General features: G+C 36.5%; 1 protein-coding gene across 7 annotated transcripts in view; it reads right to left on the reverse strand.

Moving 5' to 3' along the window:
* LOC146470854 (fibroblast growth factor receptor 4-like) overlaps window positions 1–19,686 on the reverse strand; it is a 154,105-nt gene that overhangs the window by 79,707 nt on the left and 54,712 nt on the right. For 2 of the 7 annotated variants that reach the window (XM_085121540.1, XM_085121534.1), the window contains 13 exons: window positions 19,285–19,430; window positions 18,870–18,995; window positions 18,702–18,717; window positions 18,172–18,211; window positions 17,132–17,450; window positions 16,792–16,902; window positions 16,172–16,362; window positions 15,500–15,622; window positions 14,233–14,303; window positions 13,719–13,759; window positions 12,991–13,087; window positions 12,731–12,830; window positions 11,069–12,367 (listed from right to left, as the gene is read on the reverse strand). In XM_085121540.1, coding sequence (XP_084977666.1) covers window positions 12,302–12,367; window positions 12,731–12,830; window positions 12,991–13,087; window positions 13,719–13,759; window positions 14,233–14,303; window positions 15,500–15,622; window positions 16,172–16,362; window positions 16,792–16,902; window positions 17,132–17,450; window positions 18,172–18,211; window positions 18,702–18,717; window positions 18,870–18,995; window positions 19,285–19,430 — 1,447 coding nt within the window. In that variant the 3' untranslated portion in view covers window positions 11,069–12,301. Of the gene's footprint in view, window positions 1–1,830; window positions 1,847–11,067; window positions 12,368–12,730; window positions 12,831–12,990; window positions 13,088–13,718; window positions 13,760–14,232; window positions 14,304–15,499; window positions 15,623–16,171; window positions 16,363–16,791; window positions 16,903–17,131; window positions 17,451–18,171; window positions 18,212–18,701; window positions 18,718–18,869; window positions 18,996–19,284; window positions 19,431–19,686 lie in introns of those variants that run through there. The other 5 variants (XM_085121538.1, XM_085121539.1, XM_085121535.1 and 2 more) reach the window with 4 other exon arrangements.

Genomic DNA, 19,686 nt, shown 5'->3' on the forward strand with positions numbered 1-19,686 from the left:
ACAAACTGAATACTGCAGAATGTTTGTCAAGTCAAATTACATGCTGTTACAGTGTAATATATTACCTTTTAGCATTTTTACAGCCACTGTTATAGTTCCTTCCTTCCCTTGCAGCTCTGAAGCCTTTCCCTGAGCGACTTGCCCAGACGCACCTTGTCCAATCACCTTTTCAATGACTACTTTTTCCTTCGAAACTTCCAAAGATCGAGTGGCTGGCGACGTCTCGGTTACCTCCGCTCCTTCTGGTCTTCCTTGGGAATCTGTAACTTCGCTCAATTTCATGTAAGGTATAGGGCCAGGAACGTTAGCGTTGTCGGCATCGTTTCTTTCAGTTTCAACGCCCACGTTCTGTAATATTGATTGAGGTAGTGAATCAGTGAAGCTGGTTTGATTTTTAAAAGGTTGCTATTGTTAAATTAAAAATGAACTCACAAGAAGCGAAAGAAACGCCGCCAGTGAAAAATTCATCATCCTGGTCAAAGTTTAGCCATCGACGAACATTCAAATTAAAGTTTAAATAATAATAATAATTATTATTATTATTATTATTATTATTATTATTATTATTATTATTATTATTATAAAATCTTTCTTTATTATAATATTCCAAGCAAAATTGATATTTACAAGTTAAAAGTAGAAAAAAAGAGCTATTAAAACCTATTTATTATTATTATTATTATTATTATTATTATTATTATTATTATTATTATTATTATTATTATTAATATTATTAATATTATTATTATTATTATTATTATTATTATTATTATTATTATGCTTACTTTACAGCTTAAATAGTTCACGACCAGCACCTGAACGTGGCTCTATTACTGTGCGGAAAGTTCTAAACTAAGATAACCGACCCTAAAATGAAAGCCAGAGACAAGGCATTCTAAAGCGAAGGCCATAGACATCAACGAGTACAAGGATTAGAGCCAGTTAAGTGACAAAATAAAACCATTCCTAGGGATTCAGTGGCCTTCCGTCCACACGTATCCATTAAAACTGTCACCGAAAATGCAACGTTCTAAAACGCTCTCCAGAGAGGAAATTTTTGAAAACGCCGTTTTACGTGTTCTCATGTGGACATGGAACTTATCAAAACTGATATCTTTTGACATTACTATAGGACGTCATCGTTTTCGAGTCAGTTTTCGGTTCCGTTTTCATCAGATACTTGTGGAAGGCAGTCAAAACCAGACCAAAAAAATGGAGGGGGGGGGGGTTCCTAAGTTTATCATTGAGACGATATTTATAAGGCACGATATTTTAGGTACAGAGAAGAATGCTAGAATTTCATAAGCTTACATGATGAGATTCTTGAATCCCTTCAGGCTTTTGTTCTTGTCTAAAAGGAAAACATAATCAAGCTACTATGTAACCATCTTCCTTAACTCTACTCGAAATTTCAGCCAAGTTACTTACTTGCACAAACTATTTTTCAATTCAAACAGAAGCCACGTATTAGTTTCCATAGATCTTGCCTGCCGTTATCAATCCAAGATACTTTATTTCAAGTATCTTGGATTGAGTACTTTTAAGTATCTTCTAATGTTAAAAAATTAGAAGCGCAGATCGTTCCCAAGAAATCCACTCATCGTTTTTAATGTTCACGTGTACCAAGGAGAAAGAACAATTTCATTTACTTGAGGGTTTGTAGCCGAGGTTTTAAGGGTCTGCAACTCAACTCTGGCCTTGAAACTAATTTTTCCTCACAACACTTATATTAAAGCGGAGACAATAAAATATTGAAAAGATTCTAAAAAAAAATAAGATTTGTGACCGAAGGATTTAGTATAATCCAAGAGACTAACTATGATCACTTACCGATCAGTTCTTTTATCTGAGAGGTAAAACAAATAAAAATCAGTCATAACGTATATGAGTTCGTTACACACATACAAATGCAGTTTCTAATGCAATAATTTAGAATTCATGATAAGTTACTGTATTAAATGAATCACTACAGATAAATGTTTTTGTTCCATTAAACTTACGTCTCCGCTGCTTTATAATAAAGTAAACTATAAAAGAAATGAACATCAATGCCAAGACTGCAATGACTGGGCCATAGATGACGCCTTTATTGATCTTTGCTGGTTCAGAGGGAGCAGATGTTGAGAAACCTGCATTTAGAAGAAAAAAGTGAGAAGAAACATTCATTTATCGTCTTGGTTATAAGTGTCACCTATGAGAGAACATATTTATAACAAGGAACAGCTACAAGTAAAGTTATGTGATGGGTACCGTATACACACAGTGTTCTCAGGTGACTGTCCGATCTGTAGTTATGGAACGACCAGTTACGTAGATGGACGCATGGGTCTAGTTTACACACACCAGCTAGAGAGGAAAAAGCATACAGGCCAAATTCGTTTAAAGGGAAAGTGTCACAGAGTTTTGATGTCATTTCAAAATCTACAACTCTTTTATCTTTTAGCAGAAACCTTAAAGTATTAATAATAATAATAACAATCTTTTAATAGGATGCTCCATCACAAGAGTGGTTTACATAGAGGTCCTATATATTACATAGTGGCCCAGTTTGCACTTAATTACCACCCCAGTACATTTAAACTGTTCTGATTGTCTCTGGCAATATATGGACTGGGTCGGAATGGAAACTTGAAAACGTCCAGGCTACTTTTTCCCAAGTTCTCGCCTTTTTTCCAAAATGCACTAGAACAAATCGTAAGTTATCCCTTTCAAAAATTCAGTTAATTTCTCTGTCTTCAGTGTTTTGCATGTAAGCTGTAATAATTCATAATTCCCGGGTTATGGTTATGTGGTACAAAAAAGACTTTGCAAAAAGGTAATATGTCAATACTTGCCATTGACAGCTCTCCCTACTACTACTTGAGACACTTCAATTTGGCCAAGCTTTCCATCTTTAGTAGCTTCTTTCATCAAAGCAGCTATCTCACTTTCATCAGCAATGTTTTGTGCGATTATTTTTTATGAATAATTTCATCAAAATCATCCCTGCACGTCCAAGTCATTGTACTACTAATTACAACCTATTGCTTTCTCCAGGCATGACTGATTTTTTATGAATTTATTCATAAAAATCCCACGTAAAGTTTCGGTCTTGTCTTCTAGCTTCATGCTTTGAACCGACAACGTTAGTTGAATTGTATATTGATGAGTGGTTAGACTGCCTATATAGTAATACCCCTACAATTTTTTCATGGACCCTTTGAAGGAACTTTTGACCTTTTTCGTTTTAAAATTGAGACAATAAGTAAAGTTAGTATCCAGTCATAACTTTTTACCGCTCTCTAACTTCTGTTTTGTCTTCGTGCATATTCGTTTTTCCTTTAAGTGTAACATACACAATGCAACACATATGCAACGTATGCGGCCGTGCAGGCAAATCCAAGATTCGTCTAGCCTCAGAAGAGACGCCACCAACCTATAGTGTAGTAACACAACCACCGACTGACTGCTGAAAATTCATCTTTCGAAGTGAAAGGAGAGACCACTGATACAATCGATTGAAAAAACCTTGTCCCGTGCAAAGTGCGAATCGTATAAGATACAGCCTGACGGAATTGCCATGCATGGGATAATCTAATTAGCATGTAAGTTTTTTAAGCCCTAAAACTCGCATGTGCTTTTATTTCTAACAAGAAGAATGAAAATAAGCTCTTAGGTCGAATGCTTCCCAGAAAGCTGTTGGGAGCCATCATTTCTGGTTTATGCCTTTTACCTGAATATGGTTTGTTTGTTTTTTCCGACCGAGAGTATACAGCAGACTTGGGAAATCATCTTGAACACTAGATATGTCACACCTGTTTTATCGTTATAACAGTTTCATTTCGTAGAAAACTATCAAGTCTGTACCAGGGAGAGAAGAAGCCTCAACTCCGCAAGAATCCCTGTGATGGAAGCTAGACTATATATATATTTTTTTAAAGAGTCCCAAATACTTTTTAAAGAGTCAACTTAATCTGACCTATGGCCGTTTTTAACTATTGTTCCCAGGTTCAGTTAAAGGCCGGTTTAGACGATGACAAGATTCAGTTGTCGACCCGACAATATCGGAGCGCGAATGGCACGTCTATCTTATCACCCGATTTGCGACAAATTCGCCAAATGAAAGCCCTTCCTGATTCTGTTGGTTCGTTAATTCATTGATTAATTCATTATTCGTTGTTAATTGAATGATTCATTGTTCGTTAATTCATTGATTACACCCATTTTGAAATCACTGGTGATCCTTGCAATCTGATTGGTTCTCAACAGTACGATTTATTCGAAATCGCACCATTTTTTGCTGTAAATCGCATCGTTTTTCTTTCCCTTCAAAACGAACCTGCACTAGCCAATCAGATTGCAGAAAAATATAAGGCAAAAAAAGTCATTTTGTGGGAAAATTTACAATTATTTTCTCTTCCCCAAATTCCCCCTTTTCCAGAAAAAACCGGGTTTCCTGAAGTAGATAAATGCTTACTTTATTTTCAAAAAACTTTATGATTTCAAAATGTCTTTACCATTATTTATCAGTCCCTAAACCGTTGATCTATCAACCCATTTATCATTTATCCACATATTCAAGCAATTGTACATTGTTCTTACATGTACAGTAAATATACATGTACATGTACATGTACATGTATCATTCATTCTCTGTTATTCCATGTGATTAGAAAGTTCAAAACCATAGAGAGATGTTTCAAGGTTTTTAAAAGCTAAACAAGCATACATGTACATGTACTTGTACATTCTGAAATTATTTTAAGCAAATAACAGAGAGGTTGACATTGCTTACCCATCACTTTGAGGAAAACAGCTTTTCGTTCTCCAGTTCCAAAAGAATTCGTTCCAGAACAGCTGTATCGACCAGCACTGTCCTTTTTGATCTGCTTGACTCTCAGTATACTCTGTGACCCCACACTGTCTACAAAAAATTCTCCATTGGGATCACTTATGATGGCACTTCCCTCTTTAAACCAGTTGTATGTGATGGCAGTGGGGTAGGCAACTGCTTCACAATAAAACAATGCATCCCTTCCTTCATTCAATGTTTGGTTGCTGGATAAACTGAACACTTGAGGCTTATCTAAGACAAAGAAAAGAAAAGTGGATGTATTACAGTACTGAAAGGGGCATTAAGGACAGCGCACTCTGCGCATAGTTCAAGAACCTCTAATTTCTCATGGAAGGTGTCTACTTATAATTATTCAGAGATATATTTAAGAACTAGTTTTATGACTATACGAGGAAAGAAGGTCTTAGCAAGGGCTTTTGAAATGAAATGAATGGGGGTAGCCATGCATTTTTCAGAGATATCTAAGCTTCAATTAAAAAAATCCGATAAATACATTGTTATAACAGTGCATATTAGCCCATTGATCAACGTGCCAGCCAAAATCAGCTGCTGAAATCATACAAACTGGTAGTAAACTGAAGTTCTAGATACAATGAATGAAGGCAACTTACATCTCACTCTCACGTCCAAGGAGTAATTAACAGAATACTGAACCACACCTGGGGCAGTAACAGTAGCCGTACACGTGTATAACGCAGTGTCGCCCTTGTTAGCTGATACAATGGTGTAGTTAGAGTCTGCATTTTCTTGCACAATTTTTGAGCCATTTTTCCATGTGTACGTCGGTTTAGGGTTGCCAGTGGCAAAACACAATAGTGTGGTTGAACTACCTTCATCTAACACAACAGAAGTGGGAGACTTGAGAGTGATTGCCGGTCGAACTGTTGATGAGAATACATGCAACTTACAATAACATTATTATAAAATGTTATATTTAATATACAGTCTTTTACCCACAGACTTCCCTACCCAGTAAGTTCAGCACAAATACCAGATGATGTTATGAACATTTCCAGTCTTTTAATTTAATTTAACCCTGATATGACATTGAGGTTTCTTTTTACTAATTTTAATCAGACTTTTTGTCATCGTAGTCGTTGCAGTGGCCCACAGAAATGCAGAATGTAATGCAAAAACTGATTTGTCACAAAAATTAAGGTACATGTAGAAGCATATTAATTAACACTCTCTCCCTTGCAGTATTGAAAAACTTACATGCATAGCAAAACAGTAAAACGGAAGAGATGATCATTATCCCCTGACCACCGTATGTTTTTGGAATGAACAGAATACAGTTTACTCAAAATAAGGGGAATAATTATTGTGCTCCATTGTGAAAGTTTTTAAAGATTACTGGAAATTCCGTTCTTTTGGAAACTACATTGTACATAATAATAATTATATTCTGTTCGTTTTTTAACTGGAATACGAAAAGGAAGAATTTTATACTGTATATTGCTTTGATATCCGTTATCCCACACAAAATTAGCAATGCTTGGTATATCAAATGTAGTGATGATTTGTGTGGAGAAGTCCCGATATTTTATTATACTTTGTCATAAATTTATGATCTGTATAACAAGATAGCATGCTTGTTGGCTAATGCAAGGTTAACCAGGCTCGGAAATGGCTTAAATAATCCATCACCTTCAATCCATCAATTTCTCTTTGAAATTAATGCATAATGCTCACGTTGACTTTGCGAAACGAAATGAAAATCTGTAAATTGCGAAAAGAAAATCTTTACTTTGCGAAATGGAAATCTGTACTTTGGGAAATGGAAATATGTACTTTGCGAAAAGAAAATCGGTGACGTTATTTCACATCCTCGCTGCATCTGATCAGAAAATTGTCAGTCATTAAAAGGCTCGCTATATTCCGTGTATGAAATGCCAAAATATTCGGAAAATTTTAAAGATTCCCCGTTCCCTGTTTTAGAGATGGCATTCTGGTGAGTCTATTTGCATATTTGTGGCAACAAAAATGCCAATAATGCAGGCGCCATCTGAATTTTCCGAATATTTTGGCATTTCGTACACGGAATTTAGCGAGTCATCTATAGCTGACAAGTTTCTGTTCAAATGCAGCGAGGACGTCAAATAACGTCACCGATTTTCGTTTCGCAAAGTACAGATTTCCATTTCGCAGAATACAGATTTCCTTTTTGCAAACTACAGATTTTCATTCCGCAAAGTACAGATTTCCATGTCGCAAATTACAGATTTCCTTTTCGCAAATAACATATCATTATTTTGCAAACTATGGAGTTTCATTTCGTTTCTCAAAGTACAGTAAGCCATGTAAAAGTACAGTTATAGCCAATATTATTCAAATTTACATTTAATTGTTTGTTTCTCTTTTTATTCATGAGGTCACTATGCTGACTTCCACCTTTCATTACAGTAGACAGACAAAATGGTGATATAAAATCAATACATCAATACTCACCAACAACAACGACTTCAACATTACTTCGTTGTATTTCAGGGGGATCAAATGTTGTAAAGGCGACTCTACATTTAAATGTCTTGCTGTCACTTGGAACAATGCTTGATATTGTGAATGTAGCCTTTCCTCTGAAAGTAAGTCTACCATCGTAACCACTGACTGGGTTTATTTGAAGTGGTTGGTTAGGAGCCTTCCGTGCCACGACTACCTCATGGGCTCCAGTTGTGTACACTAGAAACACATCCCTTACTGTTAGTCCATCAGCATTGTAGTCCCAGGCCAAAGTAAGAAAACTAGCACCCTCAGTCACATAGATTGGATTGCCATTGTTAGGAATTACAGTGAAAGAAGGTTGTGGTTGACAATCTGCAGATACAAAAAGATAAAAAAGCACGTACATTGGAACCTACCCTTAGAGACACCTCAATAATACGACACCTCTCTATTACGGACAGTTCACCTGGTCCCTGAGAGACCGAAATCCATATAAAGCCTACTTCCCTAAAACGGGTACCTCTATAATACGGACAGTTATTCCTGTCCCCTTGGTGTCCGTAACAAAGAGGTTCAAGCCGCATATTAGGACAGAGAGCAGAAAAATGAACAACCAATTTGAGCGCTTTACAATTCTTTGCCTACGGAACTGAAACATCGTAGATCCCAAAGGAAAAATAAGGCTACATTAATTTCAACATTCTTGGATAACATTAATAAAACTAACTAATCTGGACTAATCTCTGGCGTGTTTTCATTTGGCATGAGGTTATTCCCGCCGTTTTAGACTTCGATACACAGTGCACTAATTATTTTGCATTTCAACAAGAGAGCCATAAAGTCATATTTAGCGGCCTCTAGATACGCCGCTTAGATTTTGTAGCCGTCGTTGCCCTTAGCGACATTGAATAGTTTGGGGTCACTCGGGTCCCCCATTCCCCCTTTCCCTCGACAAAGCTGATCAAGATCAGTATCCGATAACATGAACCTGATGTTGATTTGTTAGAAAATATTTTTATCACGAATATTTAATTAAGTTTCATAGTGATCTCGAACACTAGCGAGTATGGACGTGTGGGCACGTTTTTCCTTGCTTTATTTATTATTATCATCTTAATTTTGAAGCATTTCTTAATTAAGTTTAAATTTTCAAAATTGTTTGAAGCCGTTGGAGAGGTTGGCTTTCAAATCCTGAAAGAAGAAAAATATGAGAAATCTTTTTTCGGAACCCTATCTGATTTGAACAGACAACTTTAGCCCCGCGCCTTACCACCTGTGCCACACAAACTTGAACTGAAAATTTAGCTACTTTATGACTTCACACCACCCCACCCCCCACCTCCCTCCCCCCCCCCCCCCCAAAAAAAAGCAAAAGCAAAAACACGCCAAGGAGATCGGAACGCTCTAAGACTCTCCCACATCGTATCTTCTTCTTCATTTATCCCAAAATTAAAAACCCTTGCTTACCCGGGACTAAAACACTGCTTTTTTGCCACCAAAATATTAAAAAGTACGAAGTTAAGTTCATGTTATCAGATTATGAGTTTGGTGTGCCAGTCAGTTATTCAGTTAATCAAAAACAAAAATTATCTCCGCCGCTGGTCGAGCAGGTGAATGTTCCTGGAGGTCTGTGGCTGGGTGACAAGAATTACTCAAAGCGTCGCGTCACGCAAGTGACAGCCACTCAATAAAACCGACATTAGATTCAAAGCATGCTCATTCGAATGCGAAGACAGTATTATCGAGTGACTACGGTTAGTTGATGTCAAGTCTACGGGTACCTGATATCTTGAAGAGATCGAGATTCAGCAATTCCGCTGATTTAAAATTACCATTAAGAATAAATTGCTATTCGTCGCGATTACCATGCTTGATTAGTTACATATGTTATCAGCCTTTCACCACACTTCTTCCATTGATAAGTTACAATTATATGCGTCTAATATAGCTTTTACAATAACTGTCCAAATTCTCGCGCGCTGATTGGCTCGTAGCTATTGTCTATAAGAGTACAGACAATAAAAATGACGTCAGATGTAACGCGCGCGCTTTCTCAACGAAAAAAATTGTCAATTCCGCCCGTACTTTTACCATGTTATTGCAAAAAATAAATCGACGGCAGTTTTCTATGCTCTATACTCTTATAGACCATAAAATGACGCCATAAAATGTCCAAAACTTGGCAGTGAAACCACTCGCCTGCGGCTCGTGGTTCCACTTGAGTTTTGAACATTTTTTGACGTCATTTTATGGTCTATAAGAGTATAGACCATAGAAAACTGCTGTCGATTTGTTAATTTACGAGGCTGTTAATGACAATAACAATAACATCAGGTAACTGTCTGGCAATAACGTTGCGTTGAGAATACGGTCGGGCGAATTTCATTTCGACCTGTCTGATAATTTTCACTTTATTTGTAGATGTAGACCACAGAATCGTTTGGAAAACGAAGAGGCTTAACATTAGTTGTCAAAACAGCTGTATTCAAATTAATCACGTAATCCTCGTGTACATACGCATCATATCCGAAAAGCGTGAGAGTTTGCATACCCTGTATCCTGCAAATTAAACTATTCCCATCTAGCGATGCAAACCGCGTCTCAGATGCCATCACGAAGCCGGAAGTAAGAAAAAAAACAAAAAAGGAATAGGAGCTTCTCCGACTTCTTGTCTTTTAGTGTAGTCTACCCCAATCATTGTCGGTTTCTTGAAGTGTAATCAAGTAAATGGCTGACTTATGAAATGATAACTTAAGTAATGAAATGTGCGAAGTGTCAGGTGTACGTGTTAGTGTGGTTCAGCTAGCGTAACGTGATTCTTCCTTCTTCGAAGAGAAGTCCACACTGCTTTTAGTATGATTGCCTCGAGTTGACTAATGCTTGTCTATAACTAGAGCTCCATTCACACCAACAAAACATGTTTTCTTAAACGAGGTTTAACAAAATGAAAATTGGCAACAGAAATTAAAGCTGAACCATTGGCTTTGAGTAAAGCTGTGGTCGACAAAAATCCGAAAGAAACTTTATGAAGGAAAAAATTAAACTGGTGTGAATGGTGCATAGGCTTCAATTGCTGGTCTTACCTGCCTTGTGAAGAAAACTTAGAAAACCAAGAACGACGAAGATCGCGTAGATGGTACGTTTACGCATGTCGGTAAGATTAGCAGCTTCACGATACATTGGAATTTTGAAGGCAATTTACATTTGAACAAAGGGCTAATATAAGGTCAAGAAGGAAAAAGATATTCATAGATTTCAACGTGAGTAAGTGACGTCACGCCGCATGAGCGTTTCGAACAATGAAAACAAAAATATTAGTTCAAACACTCACCTTCCACACGTCCTCACTAGTGTGTTTTCTGGAATCTCCATTTTTATCTAGCCTCTTCGCAAAAATGAAGAGACCGGCCTGAGACATGAAGTAATTGTTAAGAGTAGTTTCACAGAATATATCCATTTTCACGATGATAATTCATAAAAATAGTTATTTCAGTTCCAATGTCGTCTTATGCGACAATATGGCGGCCATTTTAGTTACTATAGGTACTATGCCTGTGACCTTATCATAATAGGAAATAATAAAGAGACCGGCCTGAGACATCGAGAGATGGAGTAATTTCAGAGGATATGTCGATTTTCATGTCGATAATTGCATAAAAATTGTTATTTGATTCCAAATGTCGCATTACATGACTTGATGGCGGCCACTTTTCTCAGTATGTGCCATGTAAGTGACTTTTTTGTCTAGAGCCGTGATACCTATAATAAGAATACTTTAGTGTAGGGGAAAACCATTTTATTTGGGAACCGCTTAGGAGTAAGTAAGGTAGAAATTTTGCTTTTTATTTCGTGTTCATATACTAATTACTAAGTTCAACTAAAATTGTGTGCATATTTGTGTTATTAAACGGCCGTTGTGCTCAGCTTTTATTTTTGGTACATGAGTGTACTGATGAAAGGTAGGCTTCATGGCGGCTAACAAATAAAACAGGTTGTTTAAAATGTTACGCGAAACGAATTGGTAGTCTTCTTCTAAAAGGTGAACTTGCAGCAGGTGAATTGGCAGTGAATTAGCAGCCTGACGTATGTTACATGTGTTATCGTTTAAAGGAACGCGGGCAACTTTAAACGAACCAATGGTGTTGCGGCAACACATTACAAGTTTTTGACCTGTTTTCAAAACCACAGAACGCATTGCCGCATAAAAATGTTGCGTTATAAACATAACATTAAAATTTATTATTTACAATAAACAAGTTATCAATAATCGATGGCTTTACAAAAATATTAGAATCAGAAAAAAACTTTGCACACCAACATTTTCCAATGTTACGCCCTCCTTAAACAGCTTTTAATTTATTGACACCTAAAATAACCAGTACCCTATACAATAAAAAATCTCCACCTACAGAAATTTACTTTTAGTCTGTCTCAAAGTGAGGATGATTCCTCAATAAAAGTCAGCAAACGTCTTAAAAGTATGAATGTTTGAAAATGTATGTACAGAGACTGAACGCAGTATACTGAATATAACATTTTTACTAAAATACATCGTGGATGGCTTAGTTAGCCCAAATCTCCTTTATCTAAAGTATTTGTATTTCCTTGTCAGAAAAAGATGTTTATTATTATTTTAATAATAGTAAACATTAAGTACAAATTAAGTACGCTTCACTCTCTTGCTCATAACTTGAAATAATTAAGGCTAAGTTGAGCAAGCCAGACAATTATTTACAATTAAAGTACTGCACCAATACAGAGATACTCTAGTAACATTTACAGATTAGGTATCAACACCTTTACGCCACTGTTATGCATAAAAATCCGGGCCACGGTTGTTCAAAGAGCGGATGACCCTATCCAGCGGATAACATGTACTCCAACTAATACATTTTATCCGCTAGATAGCGATTTATCCGCTGTTTGAACAACTGGGGCTATTTTTTTGTCAATCGTGTCAACATTTTCTTAACGACATTTTACTGTGGTATCCTAAGCTGTTTAACTGTTGCCAGGGAATGCTTCCTAAAACATCAAATCCTCGACATTCTCGTAGAGTTTCTTGTCATAGTCCTTCATGTTGATGAGTCTCTGTGAGCGGTAAGAGAACACAAGTTATACATCAAGTTTTCTGAGTAGGTGTATGGCGCATAGCGGGACAACATTGACCAACATGATAAGAGAAAAAACACGAGTATTTGTGACATGTGTCCATGTATATACGTATGTGCAAATTTGAACAAGACGCTTGTGTAAGAATAAGACCGTAACAAACTGAATACTGCAGAATGTTTGTCAAGTCAAATACAATTCTGATCATTTATTACGTAATCTATTGGTCAGCTCTCACGAGTCTCCCACAAGCTGGGCTGCACCAGTGGAGAATAGTGGCTCCCTCTCTGTTTATTAAAATTTTGTTTGTTTGTTTGTTTGTTTAGGTTTGTGTGAATTTACCTTGTGCTGGTTTTCCATTCGTTTTAACTCGCGTCTAAGACTGTCAAACGTTGGGCGATCATCGGCGTCTTCTTGCCAGCAATTTAACATGACCCGGTACCTGGACATTAAAAAAAATAAAATAAAATAAAATTGCAGACAGACAAAACAAATTAAAACAACAACACCATCAACAACAAAACAAACAAGAAGTAAAAAGAGTTTTGTTTCCTCGGCTGTTGAAAACAAAGTGAGAAAGTACCACTTAGTTTTAAACTTACAGGGCGTCATCTAAGTGATTCGGTTTCGGCATCCGGTAGCCCTGCACCAGCAATTCGGCCAACTTCCGGGCATCTGTTCGTGGATAAGGTGATCCACCTAAATGCACACATAACAACAATTTACAAATTTAGTCGAGTTGTTCGTTGAATAAAATTCTTTTTCTTAGGATAAAGTTGTGGCACAAATTATTATTGAGAAATACCTTTGTTAGATTTTATTAGATCTGATGTTTCCCAAATACTCTACTTAGGCTTTCTATTCATCAAGTTATAAACGACTTAAAATGATATAAATTCACCAGGCATAAATTTTGGTTAGAAGAGACGTTCAGGCAAGCGATTTTTTCTCGCCAAACACTGATGATATTTGTCCCTGAGACAGTTAAAATGCTGGAAACCAGTTTGTAATGTAACGAATTCGTTTGGGAAAGTGGTCCTCTGAGGTTAACATGTACGAGAGCCTTTTTTGAAAGCTTAGGTTAACCCTGTTGCCTAAACCTGCCTAAACTTTTATCCGTGAAATTAGGGTTACCGGAAAAACCAATGTGATTACTGGCTAATCCATAAAACCTTTTTTGTTGTTAACCCTTCTACGTACCAAAATATTTCTCCAGTCATTTTTTAACGCTAAATACCTGAAAAACATAGTTATGAACGCGATGCAACTTGACATACTTGAAACACTAAGAACAAAAAAGTAATCGCATTAAAGAGCACCTCAGACTTACCTATGGTGAAGATCTCGTAAAGTACAACTCCGAAACTCCAGCTGTGTTAAACAAGATCGTTGTGAGTACAGTATATCGATATAAAACGTCAAGTCAGAGACAAAGTTTTAGCCATTGACATAGAAAAAATTTTCGCTTTAATTTTAGATGAAAGAAATAATAAACTAAGAGATAGAAGAGATGGGCCACAAATTTGCTTAAATTTTAACCCTATATTAATGAAATAAGGACTATCAGAAAATAATGCTGAAAAGGAAGAGATGCTACCTTTGTGTACTTCTGCCATGATGGTTTACCACTTTCCTACATGAATGTAGCTTACAATTGCAATATGAAGTAAAAATAGCATAAAGCACATTTTTTTGCCAACAGCATTTGTCCTTTCAACAAGACTTTTAAGCAACACTTAGATTAATTAATTAATTCATTTTGGGGGGGGGGGGGGGGGGAATCAGGCAAATAGTAAAAGAATCGCGAGATCAAGCATATTTAAATAACCTATAGCCTTACTTACACATCACTCTTTGTAGTATAGCGTCCGTACATGAGTGCTTCATAAGCAGTCCATTTCACCGGGATTCGTCCCTAAGTTGAAATAGATATATATATATAAAAAAACGTTAAGGTAAGTGATAGCTAATGCATTAACAGCGTCTTGCCTTAAGTTTTAGTGGTCTTTCAGTGAGACAGAAATATAGCATTTTTTGTACTTTCACCCTGTCCAATGCTTCCTTGGACAACAAGCATCCTCTAGTACTACACTCAAGCCTGGTATATACCTCTGTCTTAAAGAATGAGAATATATTGAAGAGTAAAGCCAGAAATTTTTGTTCATAAAGTGCGGACTCTAGTTGAATGCATCATTTGCTGCTACTGCTCCTGCTGCTAGTTTAATGATTTATTTATTAGATAATAACCAAAATAATATATTAAACGGTGTATCAATTTACTACAGTGTTTTACGGTTTGTATATAATTATTGCAACATTTAACAGTCATTGGACGAGGTTGAGCAAAATATCGTGATTTGTCAGTGGCGAGCAGATCAATTATTTGCCGAAGCCAAAGGCTGAGGAAAATAATTGATCTGCGAAGCACTGAAAAGTCACGATATTTTGCGATTACCGAGTTCAAATAATCGTTTTATCATTCGATCACCAAGTTTGTTTTTCATAATTTTGATCAACTAAAGATGTCAAATGACCCTCTGACAGCTCAGAGAAGCGATCTGCCATTTTTCACACAACAGCGTGGTTTCATTAACGCATGAGCGGAATATTGTTTGCAGCAAAACATAGTTGGACAGTTTTGCGCATGAGCAGACCATTATTTGTAGGCAGTTATTTGCAGGTCGCGTGGTTTTCTTGAGGTCAATGAAAAGGAAAAGAAAATGCATCGAATGATAATATGCGTTTTGATATACTGTTGCTTTTGTTGTTGTTCTTCTTCTTTCTGACTTCGAGTCCTTAATAATAATAATAATAATAATAATAATAATAATAATAATAATAATAATAATAATAATTATAATAATCTTTATTGAAGAAACTTTTTCACAAAATGTGGTTTTCGAAAAGGACCTCAAAGATTAAGACTAGAATGTATACATAAAATTAAAAGAAAACAAAGAAAGATATATAAATAAATACTTTTGACTGATATTTACTCGCAGTCAAAAAAATTCGTCCTTTTAGTACATTTTACAGAGCTGGTAGCCCGAAAGCGTAATTTCCTGTTGTATAAGAGATCGTGAATTATCATGAAGTAAAAGCAGCACAAACCTTTGTTTTTCTTTCGTAAACATTTTCCTGTTGCACATCCCTTGCCATTCCAAAGTCTGTCACTTTACACGTTTCTCCTTCTCCAACTAACACGTTACGAGCAGCAAGATCTCGGTGGATGATCTACAGAAGTTAATTACCTTATTTTAGTCTAGAAAGGAGCTTCCTTGACCAGATGGTAAGTCGGAAATTATTGAAAATGCTATATTTTGAAATTTCGAATGACGTCACAACGTCTCAAATCCGCCATCTTGAAATCTGATGTCCTGTTTTTGTTTAAACCATCTAAAGTAACACGTAATGAAGTCATTAGATAAGGGCTGTTTTCGTCACGTAAATTTAACAATAATTAAGAGGAAATGAAACTCGATTTGACAAGAAGAAAGCTTAATGCAAGAAATTAGAAATAAATAAGTAAATGGCTACGTATACAGGGAACGTAAAGTTCAGTCCTATGACAGACACAAGGCAGTGAGATTAATATTAAGTAGACAAAATAAAAGCAAACGAAAAAGCAAAAAATGAACCCATTAAACAATATTTCAATTGTGGGAAACTTTCATAGCCTGGTGATTGCCTTTAAATAAGTTTGATGATACTCTCATTCGAAGTCATTGAGGCACTTTGGGTCTGTTATGATTAGAAATTGGTCTTTTGGATAAGCCAACTTACATTTCTTGAAGACAAATAACTCATCCCATCAGCTACTTGCCAGGAGAACTTCATTAATTGCAGCGAAGTGAGACTTGTTTGCGGCTTAACATCCGGGTCTTTATAGTAGGTATCATTTAATCCACGGCTCTTTCTCAGGTAACCCAGGAGATCGCCATACGGGACATATTCAATGATAACAAGTATAGGATCTAAGACGTTAAGTATATCATGGAAATGAAAATGGATTTCATGATAATATTGCCACAATTGCGCTTAGGACGAATTCGTTAAGGAATAACACAAAATGCGAACCAAAAAATTTCCAAAAGAACGGAAATTCTGAAAACAACACAATCTTAAAGCATGATGTACCGATTTGACAGCCGAAATATCTTAACTCGCGGTGTGAACCAAAAGTCTATAATTCGCTCTCACACTCTAGCAAGTGCATCTATTAAAGCTATTAGAATCCATTTCTGTTGTTGTTATATGGACATGTGATTTTACTTTTGACCGTTGTGGAAAAATAGGCCAAAAGTCTTTTCTTGAGAACACACAGACAATGTAGCCACAGGACTAGGTGTTGGAGGTTGGTGGAGGGGGTCTGACGCTTTTATACTTAAAAAACAAACGCTTACCCGATTCAGTGACGCATCCCAGCAGTTTAATGACGTGTGGATGAGGTTTAAGCGTCTTCATCACTTCAAGTTCTGATAGCAAGTCCTTCTTGTCTGTCTCTCGAGCTTTAGCTACACGTTTTAACAAAGATGTATGACATAAATTATCAAAGATTATAGAAAAATTGTCTTTATCCATTCTAGCTTGAATGATCTCTTCCACTTTTCTTCTCAATACTACTTCAGTTTTATTTTCAATAAAAATCATAAAAAAACTCTAAATCAAAATCTACCTGTATAACGCTATTTGCATCCTATGCGAGATATGCAAATGATATGCTGTTACAGTGTAATATATTACCTTTTAGCATTTTTACAGCCACTGTTATAGTTCCTTCCCTCCCTCGCAGCTCTGAAGCCTTTCCCTGAGCGACTTGCCCAAACGCACCTTGTCCAATCACCTTTTCAATAACTACGGTTTCCCTTGAAACTTCTAAAGATCGAGTGGCTGGATGCAGCGGTGCATATTCATTTATCTCCAAGTAAGGCGATGTCTCGGTTGCCTCCGCTCCTTCTGGTCTTTCTTGGGCATCTGTAACTTCCCTCAATTCCATGTAATGTCTAGGTCCAGGAACGTTAACGTTGTCGGCATCGTTTCTTTCAGTTTCAATGCCCACGTTCTGCGATATTAATGGAGGTTGTGAAACAGCGAAGCTGGTTTGATTTTTGAAAGGGTTCTGGTACTTGATTAAAAATGAACTCGTAAGAAGGGAAAGAAACGCCACCAATGAAAACGTCACCATCCTCGTCAAAGTTTAGCCATCAACGAACATTCAAATTAAAAGTTGAAATTAATATTTACTGTTTAATTATAGCGCTTACTTTACAACCCGAATAGTCCACGACCAGCACCTGAACGGGGCTCTATTTCTGTGCGGAAAGTTGTAGACTAAGATAACCGAATCTAAAATGAAAACCACAGACAATACATTCTTAAGCGAAGGCCATAGACACCAGCGAATACAAGGATTAGAGCCACGTAAGTGACAAAATGAAACCATTCTTAAGGATTCAGTGGCCTTCCGTCCACACGTATCCCGTTAAAGCTGTCACAGAAAATGCAACGTTTTAAAAACGCTCTCCAGAGAGGAAATGTTTGAAAACGCGTTTTAATGTGGACACGGAACTTATCAAAACTTGTATCTTTTGATATTACTACAGTTCGAATTTAACGGCCATCGTTTTCGAGTCAGTTTTCGGTTCCGGTTTCATTGGATACTTGTGGAAGGCTGTCAAAACCAGACAAAAAATTGGGGGGGCCTAAATTTATCATTGAGACGATATTTTTTAATGCAGGATATTTTAGGTGCAGAGAAGCATGCTAGAATTTAATATGCTTACAAAATGAGATTCTTGAATTCCTTCAGGGTTTTGCTCTTGCCTAAAAGGAAAACATAATCAAGCCAGTATGTAACCATTTTTCTTAACTCTACTTGAAATTTCAGCCAAGTCACTCACTTGTACAAACTATTTTAAACACCAATTCAAGCAAAAGCCGCGAATTAGTTTCTATGGATCTCTCTGGCCGTTATTTATCCAAGATAGTTTTAAGTATCTTGGGTTGAGTACTTTTAAGTATCTTCCGAATGTTAAAACATTAGAAGCGCAGAACGATACCAAGAAATATACCACTTATCATTTCCAATGTTCACGTGTACCAAGGAGAAAGAACAGTTTCATTTACTTGAGTGTTTGCAGCCGAGATTTTAAGGGTCTACAACTCAGGTCAGGCCTTGAAATTACTTTTCCTCGCAACACGTGTTATAAAACAGAGACAATAAAATATTGAAAAGAGCGCGAAGAGTTAAAAAAGTTAGGATTTGTGACCGAAGGATTTATTATAATCCAAGAGACCAACTATGATCACTTACCGATCATTTCTTTTATCTGAGAGGTAAAAGAAATAAAGATCAGTTATAACGTACATGAGTTCGTTACGCAGATACAAATACAGTTTCTAATGCAATAATTTAGAATTCATGATGTTACTGTATTAAATGAATCACTACAGATGAATGTTTTAGTCCCATTAAACTTACGTCTCCGCTGCTTTATAATAAAGTAAACTATAAAAGAAATGAACATCAATGCCAAGACTGCAATGATTGGGCCATAGATGACGTCTTTATTGACCTTCTCTGGTTCAGATGTTGAGAAGACTGCATCTGAAAGAAAAAAGGGACAAGAAACATTCATTTATCGTCTTGGTCATCAGTGTGACTAACTTTTTAAGTTCTCGCCTCTTTTTCAAAAATGCACTAGAACAAATCATAAGTTGTCTCTTTCAAAAATTCAGTTGATTTCTCTCCCTTCAGTGTTTTGCAAGTAAGCTGTAATAATTTATAATTCCCGGGTTAGGGTTATGTGATACAAAAAAGGCTTTGCAAAAAGATAACAAAAATTTTTAGTTTTACACAAAAACCATCAATAAAGATGGAAATAATAAAAACTCACTGATCGTTCTCCCAACAACGACTTGATTGACTGGAATCCCACCCAGTGACTTATCTTTGGTTGCTTCTTTCAAAAGGCCATCCACATCATTTTCGTAAACAGTCGTATTGAATGTTAGTTCCAGGTCTGCAATCACACTCCCCTTGCTATCAACGTAAAAACAGACGAAATAACCACAACGACTTAAGAACAATGTCAGCGAATTGAAAGAATACTTGGCAAAACCTAAACACATGTCAGTTGTCATCAGATGCATCAACTCCCGCCCCATTTCAAAGTGACAAATAAAACGATAAGTAACGACACTTGGTTAACAAATAAAGTACGAATAAATCGCATCAACTTAAATTCTGTCTACTGTTATACAACTTGCAGGTTCCACGTCCATTAACCAATAAACTA

Source organism: Pavona decussata, unplaced genomic scaffold, assembly GCF_977016875.1.
Source record: "Pavona decussata unplaced genomic scaffold, jaPavDecu1.1 SCAFFOLD_110, whole genome shotgun sequence".
Classification (NCBI taxonomy): domain Eukaryota; kingdom Metazoa; phylum Cnidaria; class Anthozoa; order Scleractinia; family Agariciidae; genus Pavona; species Pavona decussata.